This window comes from Glycine max, chromosome 10, assembly GCF_000004515.6.
Source record: "Glycine max cultivar Williams 82 chromosome 10, Glycine_max_v4.0, whole genome shotgun sequence".
Taxonomy (NCBI): domain Eukaryota; kingdom Viridiplantae; phylum Streptophyta; class Magnoliopsida; order Fabales; family Fabaceae; genus Glycine; species Glycine max.
Window position 1 is genome coordinate 5,619,248 of NC_038246.2, and position 12,213 is coordinate 5,631,460.

At 30.1% G+C, this 12,213-nt stretch overlaps 1 protein-coding gene across 1 annotated transcript; it reads right to left on the reverse strand.

Annotated features, from left to right (window-relative positions):
* Positions 1-1,798: 1,798 nt before the first annotated feature.
* Positions 1,799-3,673, reverse strand: LOC100788787 (thaumatin-like protein 1b). The gene is made up of 2 exons (XM_014762597.2): positions 3,506-3,673; positions 1,799-2,764 (listed from the first exon to the last, which is right to left on the reverse strand). Exons 1-2 carry the CDS (start codon positions 3,671-3,673, stop codon positions 2,120-2,122), a joined length of 813 nt encoding a protein of 270 aa, XP_014618083.1. The 3' UTR covers positions 1,799-2,119.
* Between the last annotated feature and the right edge of the window lie 8,540 nt (positions 3,674-12,213).

The window sequence follows — 12,213 nt, forward strand, 5'->3', positions numbered from 1 at the left end:
ACGTATTTTAGCAGGAACTCAACCTTGTCGCTTTCCCGTTTGAACTTTGAAATCTTGAACTTGACCCCATCAGGACTGATCATGAAAGTATAGTCTTTCGTGATGAAATTAATCGTGGAGTTTTTTTTTTAAAAAAAATAAAATAAAATTTTTTATGGAGTCGTTAACGCCTAAGTGGGAAGTGGGAATGCTATGTTAGTGCAGGCATACCTTAATTTATGGCGAAAAAATAAATCTATGCATGCCAAAGTCCATTGGAGGAGTAATATGCATGCTAACATGCACATTTTTCAGACATTATTTTTAACATCTTGAGTATTTTAGGTAAAATTTAGGTAGGAAATCTGTTGAGAAAAAGTAATAAATTATGTTTATGACTTAGAAACTATAACTATTAACTTATTTAACAAATATTAAAATATCACTTTTATGATGTAGTAGAACCAAATATGTTTAATAAAGTAATTAAACACAAATGATTAATGTGGTGAAGCTAAAGTTAAATAATTCAAATATTATCTAAGTTTAATTTTTGATCAGATTTTATTTATCTTTTGATCACACGCCGGATTAATCAAGACTCTGATTGTCCAACATTTGTTGGGAGGATAGTTCTATCATCTTTCTACTCTGATCCGAATGGTCGCAACCTCAAACCACAATGGGTATGTCTTCATGTGGTTATATATGGTGTCTAGGTCAATCCATTTTTACCTTCTATGGGTTTATTTTCATTTCAAAAGCAAAACATCACTACTAGAATTTATAGAATTAATATGGCAGGGTTAATTTCAATTTTTCAAAAAATTGATGTTAAAAAGAAAACACAGTGGCATTTTTAGTTAACATCGGTTTTATAATTGAGGTTAACATCGATTTTTTCAATAACTAATGTTAATATCAAGTAGTTAACATCGGTTTTTCCAAAATCGAGGTTAACATCAAGTAATTAACATCAGTTTTTTAAAATCGATGTTAATATCAATTAGTTAACATCGATTTTTTTAAAAAAATCGATATAGTGTTATTGGTAAATTAAAACCCCAATTCACTTTTGCCCATGCGCGCTCAGTCTGGCAAACCCTCTTTCTCCTTTGTCCTCCTCACCCTATCGTCTCCTCCTCATTGTTGTCTCCTCCTTACCCTGTCATTGTTGTCTCCTCCTCCTCACACTGTCGTCTCACACTGAACCTACAACTGCGCTACTGAACTTGCAAACGAGTTGGGGTTCATCACTGTCACGATTAAGGTGCGTACTGTGCTACTGATAGTTTTGGATTTGAGTGTGTTCTATTTATAAATAACTGAGTGTGGGCTGAGTGTGTTCTATTTATAAATAACTGATCTTGAATGCAAAATTTGTCAGCTATTACAAATTTATAAGGTCTGAGTGTGTTCTGTTTATAAAGTTGCTTTGTTTGCCACTAATACTAGTCAGTAAAGTTGCCACTAATACTAGTCAATAAAGTTCCTTTGTTTGCTAAGTAGTAAGCACACAGTGAGTGACTGAGTGTGGTGGATTAATGAGACTGGTGGGTATTAATGGCCACCCTAGAAAGTCCATTTGCATCAACGATGTCATTTGGCATCCCCTAAGTTGGGTTCGATTAATTGAATGGTAATTTATGACTCTTATTAATTACAAGACTCCAGATGAGACAAGAATAGAAATTTTGTTGGACTTGAGGCGCACGATGAAGGACACGAGAGGTGAATGGGATGACCGAGTCTTTGATGCCAAGACGAAAGGAGGTAGAAGTCTGAATTGAGTAGGCATGAGAAGAGATTGATGGAGTAAGCAACTTGCAATGATGCATTTCCTTCATTTAGTCCTTAATAAAAAAAACTTGGTTAGACTTGCATAACTAATTGAGAAACAAAAACCAAAGCTTGTGCAACATAGGAGCATATAAGACATTGCTGAGACACAATTAATGTATAATAATTTGTTTTGACGAATCCAGTGTATGTAGGCTGGATATGCAGAGGAAACACCATCAATAGTAATTAATTATGATCAGGGGCCAGTGCACCTTCATCGGAATGAGGTGGATAACCAGTACTCCTTGTATTTCTCTTGATTAATGAAATTTTCTCTTTGCTGAAAAAAAAAAAACAATTACTCTTTGAAAGGTTTAATATTGAAGACTAGCCGAAAAGGGGCTGGCATAAACAAAACCCCAAAACAATATCGATCTCCTAAGTAATCTCCTAAGTGACAATATCGATCTGCATTGAAAGCCACACAAGCACTCTTGCAAGCGATGACATTGCCACTAGGCCCTGGTTGTTGTAGCTGCGAAGGACACACATGGTTGATGTTCCTAAGACAACCTAAGGTTTTGTAATCGCCACTTCCACCTTGTGCGGTTAAGGACATGGGTATGTTGAAGTCGTCCACGTTGCTCACGTCGTAGAAATCTTGTCCTCTGTTTTCTGCAACGGTAATTTCTGCCTTGGTTGCCGGCAGGATTGAACCAGCACCATTGCATGCGACTTGATCGGAGGTGCAGTCGACAGTGGCGCAGTTGAACCTTCCGTTGTTGTTGGAGCATTCAGTTCGAGCCCGAAACGCACTCGACCATGGTGATGGAAGGTCCACGTACAGAGTTTGATGCTCCTGGAGCCAACTCAGCTCGAAACCTGTTGTTGATAATTGCGGCTTTTGATCACCGGTTTGGGTTACTGGCCATAACATGTATATGTATTTGTTTGTGAAAGTAACCTTGGCTCCTTGAGCCACTACATACAAAATTAATCCCAACTCAATTCAATTCATGAGCTACTAGGAAATATTTTTTCTTAATATTGTAAATTGCATTGCTATATAATACAAAAATCATACAAAAACATGTATATTTTAGAAAAAGTTTGATGGACACTCATCAACCTATTCGACACCTAGAAAGAGATAAAAATTAATATAAGTATGATAGGATATGTGATGTAACAGGAAGAAAGAAATAAAAAAATTTGGTGGGGTGTTTAAAATTAAGGGATGTTCATATATTATTACTCTTTTTCTAATTATGTTATTACATTACTAGAAAAATAGTCTTTTAGACGCTAGAAAAAGGACGGTTTTACCAAAATCATCTCTAAAAAATTGTTGGTGGCATTTTCATAAATAAAGGGACGCATTAACAACGATTTTACCTAAAACCGTCGTAAAGACACTCAAATTTAAGAGGATTTTGGTGAAAATCGTCTTAGATAACACAACTTTAAAGATGATTTCACCTACAACCATCATTGTATTGCATGTGAAAATTTAAAATACTCTAGCCTTCTTACATTTCTGAAACATTCCAGCTCTCATGTTTCTAAAACACTATAGTCCTCCATCCACGATGCTCTCCGCCAACTTGCTCTTCTCTGACATGTACCGTGGTCGTCGCCTTTCTGATAGTCTCACTGTCGCCCTCAAGGAAATCCACGACTACTAGTCCGCCTTCCGAGAAATTGACGCTTTGCAGCTCTTGCAGGGCTCCCCAAATGTCATCACTTTGCACGAGTACTCCTTGTCCTCGAGTTCCTCAGAACCGACTTGGCCACCATCATTGTCGATGCCACTAAGGCCAACCAGCCCTTCCCCGCCGATGAGCTTAAGCGTTGGATGATTCAGATTCTCTCCGGCCTCGACACCTATCACCGCCACATGGTCCTCCACCATGATTTGAAGCCATCTAATCTCTTAATTTCTGAACTTGACCTCCTCAAGATCACTAATTTTGGACAGATTATCTCATTCTCAACAATCACAAAACCATAACCCTCTAACTATTGAAATGTTTTAGCCAATGTTTGCATAATTATATTGATTTTTTAATTGGAGTTTGATTTGAGGTCCTTGGGATGTATCTTTGCAGAAATTTTAACTCTACAACCTTTGTTTCCTGGAAATGCTAATATTGACTAACTTAGTAGAATTGTTGGTGTTTTGAGTAACCTTGATGAGAGTGCTTGGGCTGGTTGTTCAAAACTTCTTGATTATGGGATAATCTCCTTTAGCAAGGTGGAGAATCCTGTTGGTCTTGAAGCTTGTTTACCCAATCAATCCCTTGATGAAATGGCTTTGGTGAAAAAATTGGTTTTTGTGATCTTGCTAAGAGGGTCATGACGATGGAGCTGCTTCATGACAAGTACTTTAGTGAAGAGCCTCCTCCTGTTTCGGTTTCTGAGTTGCGAGTTCCTCTAACCAAAAAAGGGCAAGATGATTGTTAGTGCTGGTCGGCAAGTGTATCGATTTGTTCAAGTAGTATAAAATGGTAAGACCGAGTATCATATCCTTAAGGAATTTGTTTCACTCAGTCACTGTACATCCAGAATGCAAACATTAGTATTGATTAAAAGCAAGTAAATATCAAGTTGAATTCTATACTAAAGTCTATTTGAACTTAAGCTAAATATCTAGAATTATGGAAGTGAAAACTATCAAGTAAAAAGTGTTGGGTTCTTCTACTAAATTTCTCTTGATGTTAATATGTATTTTTCTCTATTTAACGTTATCCTAGTGTTCTTCAAGTGAAAACTATCACTTGAAGAAAACCTTATAGATACTTACAAAGTCAATTTCTTATATCATCATCTTTATTATCTTCTAATTGCAATCAAGTAAAGTAATGCTTTATCAGAAGAGCCTTTCTCTATTTATCGATCAGTAAGTTTTATGCATCTTACTTCACATACGTATTAATTTTGTATTGGTTAAATTATTCACTTGGTTCTTATGGTTATCTCCATTTTAAATTTTTGTCCTATATGAAAAAATGTAAGTTTTAGCCGTTACACGCGCATAAAAGTTAATTGTTCCCTGATCATTAAACGGTGTTGTTGTTAATACTGTTACAAAGAAAATTCAGGTTGAGTAAAATTGCTATGAACTTTTTTGGTGAGTGCAAAATTGCCCAAAATAGGATATGGAAAACTTTTAAAGCAATTTTACATTGCTAAGAATTTTTATAGCAATTTTACATTGCTATAGAGTTTCACAACAATGTTAACAACAAATTGTCAACCACATCCCTAACGATGTTAATGGCAAAGACCAAAACTTAACTTTTATGTGTGTATAAGGAGTAAGTGCATGTTTGGTTTGGCGTTGAAGAATTAATTTTGTATCTAGAATTGATTTTGAATATATTTTCACATGTTTGAAGTAACATTGTAACTTTTGCATTGGATTCAAATTTGATGACAAACTTAGACTTGGTGTGAAGGCTCAGCTTGTGGCAGTGAAACAAATAGACTTGGATGGCTTGCAAGGTCATAGGGAGTGTTTGGTTTTTTATTTTTTTGTTTCACCTCATCATTCTAGTATTAGTCACAAATCAATTTAAAAGTATTATTCATATGGATAAAATCTAGCTATTGAAACAAGGTTCAATAATATCTAATACTAGCTTGGCACATATTTTCTTTTATAGGCAGAAATTATATTTCTTGGACAGCTGATGCATATTCGCATCTTGTTAAGTTAATTGGGTAGTGCTGTGAGGATGAGGATAGGCTTTTGGTGTATGAATACATGGCAAGTGGCAGCTTGGATAATCAACTGCACAGAAATATGTTGCTTTTATTTATTCCATTCTTTTGTATGCTTTTTCTCTATCTTTCCCCATCAAGGAAGGAGTGAATTGGAGTAGAAAGTCACAAAGTCATTTTCTTTGTGTATGTTTCTAATTATATCAATAGTACTATTAACTCAGTCCAATCAAATTTCCACACCTAGGTAGCTCTCGGTGATCAAATAATTTGGTTATTCTGTTCTTTTATATCAAGCACATCTAATTAATTAAGTTAAACTTATTTTATATGGATTTTTATGAGAAATCAGTGATAGTTGAAGAAATATATTGGGAAAAATATCTCACATAAATATTTGGAAATTAAATTCTTGCCAATAACATGTAGTACTAACTAAGCCTCAAGTTTTGTTCTAATACAAGTGGGATACTCTGGTGCCATATCATGGTCAACGAGTAATATTATTTTAATCTTAAATTAATAACAAGTATTTAGAAGTGAAAAAAAAACAAGTATTTGAAGCATTGAACTTTTTTTTTCATAAACAAAGTGAAATATCATTGATAAATCTAATTTGGCATAAGCTATGCAAATCGAAACACAGAAGCCAATTACATAATCAAAGTTTTTTAAATTTCTGTGAGGCCACCACTGAAAATTCATTACTTTAATTTTCTTTATTATAAAAGACATTTTAAAACGATTATTTGAAAAATTATCTTAGAAACTCTACATCCTAAAATCCTCAATTTTTCATTTTTTGAAGAAAAGACATCTAAGACGTTCTTTGAAAAACTGTCTTAGAAAATCTATATGAAAAAACAATACTAGAATCCTCAATTTTTTAAATTCTTTTTGAAAAAAAAATTCTAAGAAAATTTTTAAAAAGAAGGTCTACATTTTAAGACAATTTTTGAAAAAATTATCTTAAAATTCTCAATTTTTTCTAAAATTTCTTTTTAAAAAAAGACATCCTAAGACAGTTTTATGGAAAATCGTCTTAAAAGTCTTAGGAACATCCATTTTTTTTAAAAAAATAATTTCTAAGATGGTTCTTGACAAAGCCATCTTAGAATATCTAATTTCTAAGATGGTTTAAGAACCATTGTGGAAAGTCAAGACTTTTCACAACGGTTGAAACACTTTAAAGACAATTGAAAATCATCGTAAAAACTCCTCAAATACGTCGTAAAAATTACTTTTTTTTTAATAGTGTTAGTAAAAAATATCTATTAGATTTTGCCAATAATTCATTTTTATTGAAAAATTTGACAAAACATTTTTAATAATTTTTTGAATATATTTTTTCATCTACAAACTTAAAACTCAATATCTTATATACTTAACAAGACTGAATTTAGTATCATACGATGACAAAAACCACCAACTTGTTGGTTACAGAAACATATGATGAAATTTTATTGGTTGGAGTTAAACTAGAATTTCTAAAACAAAGCCTTTGACAAAAATAAATTAAGTCGGTGGGAGTGTTATAAAAGGGTTGGGGTGTCCCTCTGATACCCACATTTAATATATATTTTTGTTGACAAAACAAAAATCAATTAACTTTAGCAATGTCTATATTGTTACATAAATGTCTATATCTATATTACTCTTTCAGTATAAAATATCTATCAAATTTTATCAATAATTTATTTTTATCGAAAAACTTGACGGATCATTTTTAATATTTTTTCAATATATTTTTTTCAATATTGTTGTTCTTGTTTAAAAAATTTATCTTTCTTAATTCATAATTTTGTTACATTATTGTGTTATCATATCCTATATTTGATGCAAACTACATAGTAATAGATGACGATGGCTAGAGTTGGATATACAAACAAATAAAACCATTTAACTTCGTGTCACATTTATTTTTTTTGTGACTTTTGCCCCCAAATTGTTGCACACAATATAAATGGCCATTCTTATAAGACTAGAAAATCAATAGTCTAGCGTTTAATCAGTCTACATCTATACCAATGTTATGAAAATTGACTTGGTCACCAACCCGATCAAGGTAATGAGTTAATGGTTGAATCAGTTTTACCTAGTATATATTTTAAAAAATAATATAGCTAACATATATTTTACCTAGTATATATTTTAAAATTATATAATTTGTTGAATCTACCGTTCACATTTTAATAAAATTATAGTGTAATATATATTATTAGTATAAACATATAGCATTATTATTAATATTTTTAATATAGTATAAACTATAAAAAGTGAGACCATATTAAGAATAATATATACTATATATAATTTATAATTTATATTATATATTTTATTCAAAAAATTTCGTGTTGATTTAGTGGTTAATAAACATTTAAAACACTCTAAGATCTTGGGTTTAAGTCTCCTTAACTCCAATATATGTTAAAGTTGTTAAGAGTATAACAACTATTGTGTCTTGCTTAAGTGGTGGAGAGCGTTGGTTGCAGGTGTTATGTTCAAACCTGGGTTGACTATTACACAAAGCAATCTGACTTAACTCGCATGGTAATGGGTCTGCCCCGACGCACAAAACTATATAAAAAATGCAATAAAATAAATAATTAAACTGCAGTTTGTAGATATATTTATATTGACTTATCTTTAAAAGTTTCATTTTGAAATTCATCCCTTAAAAACATTTGTGTGGTGCAAAACTTAATTTGGTTTTTATGGCTAAATTAACCTTTTGATCTTTTTTCTACTTTTTTGTCCTTGGAGTCAATTTCATTTTAGCACTAGAAACAAACATCCTTGGACATACTTATGATCTTTAGTCCCCACAATTAAATTTATTTAAGGGTTCAATCAATTGAATCAAATGTCTAATTGTAAAGAAAGAAATGAAAGATGATTCAAAAAACTCTTAAAGTTGCTTTAGGTGTGATTTTTTTTAAAACATGATTAAGAAGCCCACGAGTAAATTCATTTAAATCATAGGCTAAACATATGAAGCTTAAAAACCTAAAATCATAAATAGGACAACTTTTTTGGGCCAGTGATAGGTTGTGGGTTTAGCCTATAGACCTTAGTTCATTTACCCAACTTTAATAATTATAAGAATGACAATGATATTGATATTAGTAATGATGATGACGATGGTGATAGTGAGAATAATGACAATGATAAGGTATTAATTAGTGGCAATAGTAGTTGTAATGATGATGTTGACAATGATAACAGGGATGGTGAAAGTAATGATGGTGATGAAAACAACAATGACAATAATTATGACAATGGTGATAATAATAATGATCATAATAACAATAATGATGATAAAAACAATTGTAGAAAGGGTGGATGGTAAAAGGGAGGGGGAGAGAGTAGTTATCCTATCCTATAATTTTTTTAAACTTAACTCTCCCCTTCATGTTAGATATAAATTTCATTATACAAATATGATAAAATAGATAATAGGATAAACAAATCATATCATATTCATGGATCGAACAATTTATTACATGATAGGATAGTTTTCTATCCTCTCTAGGTCATCCAAATAAGTACTATATTTTTAATAATTAAAGAGAATTAGATATATTTTGTATAAAAAATAATAATTTAAATAAGTTTAAAATAAATTTTATATTTTATTATAATAAATTATGAAACATTCTACATTTTTATTGAAAAACATTGGTAGTCCAAAGACTTATTACAACATCAATGAGTCTAATAGACAATCACATATAACTTTTTACGTAAAATATGTTTTTAATCTTTCATGTGTTTAAAATAGTTGATGACTTCATACTAATTGATCTTATGAAACTATTACATTCATAAAAAATACAAAGTTAACCCTACAAACTATTACATCCATTAAAAAACCTAATTAATTATTTAATTATAAATAAATTTTAAAATATTGACTCCAAATAAAATAAGAATTTAAGGAGTACAACAACTAAAATTGAGAAGTACATCCATTATGCAGTGAATTGAAGCCAATTGTGGAAGAAATGAAAATTTTTAATGGTTTTAAAAGAATATTTTTTTGACTGTGAGCTAGGTTTATAAATTACATCTATGCTGCACTTTAAAAAGTAATTCATCTAATTCTACTTTATCATCAAATAGTATACTCAATTATTTTATCCTCACTGTTCTTTAAAAATCATTGCCTTTACCAGAAAAATTTATATTGTGTGGTAACAATATTCATATACATAAATCTGTGGAAACAATACTTATATAAAGCTAGATTGATGATATATTACATTTCATATTATGGACATAATTTTCAGTTTTTTACAAAAAAATAGACATAATATTAAAAGGATCTAAATCAATTGATTGAGTTGTGTAAGTTGATGTAAATTAATCTCCTGATACTAAACTTTGATTCCTATATAAATAAAAAATATTATAGACACAATTCATAATTACACATGCGTATTATATAAAAAAAATTAAAAGTTGCTAGAGACAGTTGCTCCAATGTCTTCCAAGTAGATTCGTCTGCCTCATTTATTATTAATTTTTCAAAATCAATTATATGATAAACATATATACACTAATTATTGTTATGAACAATTTGATCTTATTTTATTATGATTAAAAAACAAAGTTCATCTCAACTTAATGATCAAATTGAAGCGTGTTTATTTAAATAAACATCTTAATGCTAACTTGAAGCTTTCAAGACAACTTTTCTCATACTAACTGTGACCCGTCAAAATTAAAGGTGTCTTTTGCCCCATATATTCCAGAAAAAAAAAAAAAAAAAACTTATTTTAGCATGCAGGAACTCAACCTTATCGCTTTCCCGTTTGAACTTTGAAATCTTCAACTTGACCCCATCAGAACTGATCATGAAAGTATAGTCTTTCATGATAAAATTAATCGTGGAGTCTTTTTAAAAAATAAAATAAAATAATTTTTGTGGAGTTGTTAACGCGTAAGTGGGAAGTGGGAAGTGGGAATGGGCATACTTTAATTTATGGCGAGAAAATAAATCTATGCATGCCAAAGTCCAATGGAGGAGTAATATGCATGCTAACATGCACATTTTTCAGACATTATTTTTAACATCTTGACTATTTTCGGTGAAATTTAGGCTACGAGGTTTGAATCTTCAAGGCTGAAGTCAACCTTGACCCCATAAAGAGGCTGCGCAGTCATATCCGCTGCATAGAAATTAATGTCGTAAGAGTGAATGTTCTGATTTACCGTGATTAACGCGTGAATGTTTCAATAGTCTTTTCACAAAGAAAATTCCTTCATCGTAATCTTCTATACTTATTACGTGTAGATATCTATAAATTAAGACGAAAGTTCTTTCCAAGTTAAAATGCAATTTACTTAATTAGCAGTGTGATCACAAATAGTCTTCAATGATTCTAATTTACATTCAAATTCTTCATCACTTTTAATCAAGACTTATATAGTTTTGGTTATGAAAAAACCAATAAAGCTTTTAAGTGGCAATTAATTAATATGTAGTTTCAATTATATAATTTTATTTAAAGGAGCATATAAGACATTGTTGAGACACAATAAATGTATAATAATTTGTTTTGCCGAATCCAGTGTATGTAGGCTGGATTTGCAGAGGAGCACCCTCACGTTGCACTTAGTCAAGTTGTTTTCAAATATCCTAAGATATAATAGTTTTGGCAAATGGAAACAATCTATAAGTTATTTTCATCAGTAAAAAAAAGTAAGTTATTTTCACATATATTTGAAAGAAAGAAAAAAAGGCAAAGCAAAAACATATGAAAACATATAAAAATATAATCAAATCAATTTTCTAAAAGATGGCTAAATGGTTTTATTTAAAGGGACATCGGTGTCATTCAAATACTACTAATTTCACCCACTAAGTTGTTTTATTTTATGGCACGCATTTCAACTCACTCATCAAAGAGTTTTTTTTTTAAGCTTCACTCCTCATAGAGTTAATAATAAAGATTAGTATTGGTGTGAATACACTTAATAATTTTTTATATTATTTTTAATAATAATTAAATTTTTACTTTGATAACATATATTTAAATGTATTCAATGTATTTTTTTTATTATGCAATTATGAAGATGAAATTCTGTTGATTGTGTATATATTTCATCTAAATATTTCTATATACGATGTGTTAAAAAATTTAAAGTGAACAAAGTTTTGAAAAATTATAATTAAATAAAAAATCAAATAAATTATGAGATGAAAAAGACTCAAATAACCTAATATAAAGAAATAAAAAAGTACATAAAAAATTTACAGAATAAAATATTATTTTGGTCCTCCAAATATTGATGGATATTAGTTTTACGGTTTGTTTGTGTAAACTTATTTTTTAAAAAAATAAAACTACTTATTTGAATAAAATAACCATTTTTTATTTTTTTTATGTCTATTGATTTTTTTTAAATGGAATTCATAGGTATATTAAAAAGTCTTATTAAATAGGAATTTTTACTATTGTCTTTTGCTTTTTTTAAAGAAACAAATTCTATTTGCTTTTTTTAAAGAAACAAATTCTATTTGCTTTTTTAAAGAAACAAATTCTATTTGTTTTTTTAAAAAATATTTATTGAAAAGCACTTTTATTTTTAAGTTTAAACAAATTGGCACTTCAAATTTGAGGTCTGGTTTTTTAGTTTCTTAATAGGATTAAAAGTAAAGATAAAAAAAAGTTAAACAACTAAAAGTAAGAACTATAGATAAGTTAAGGAAAAAAAATTCTAACT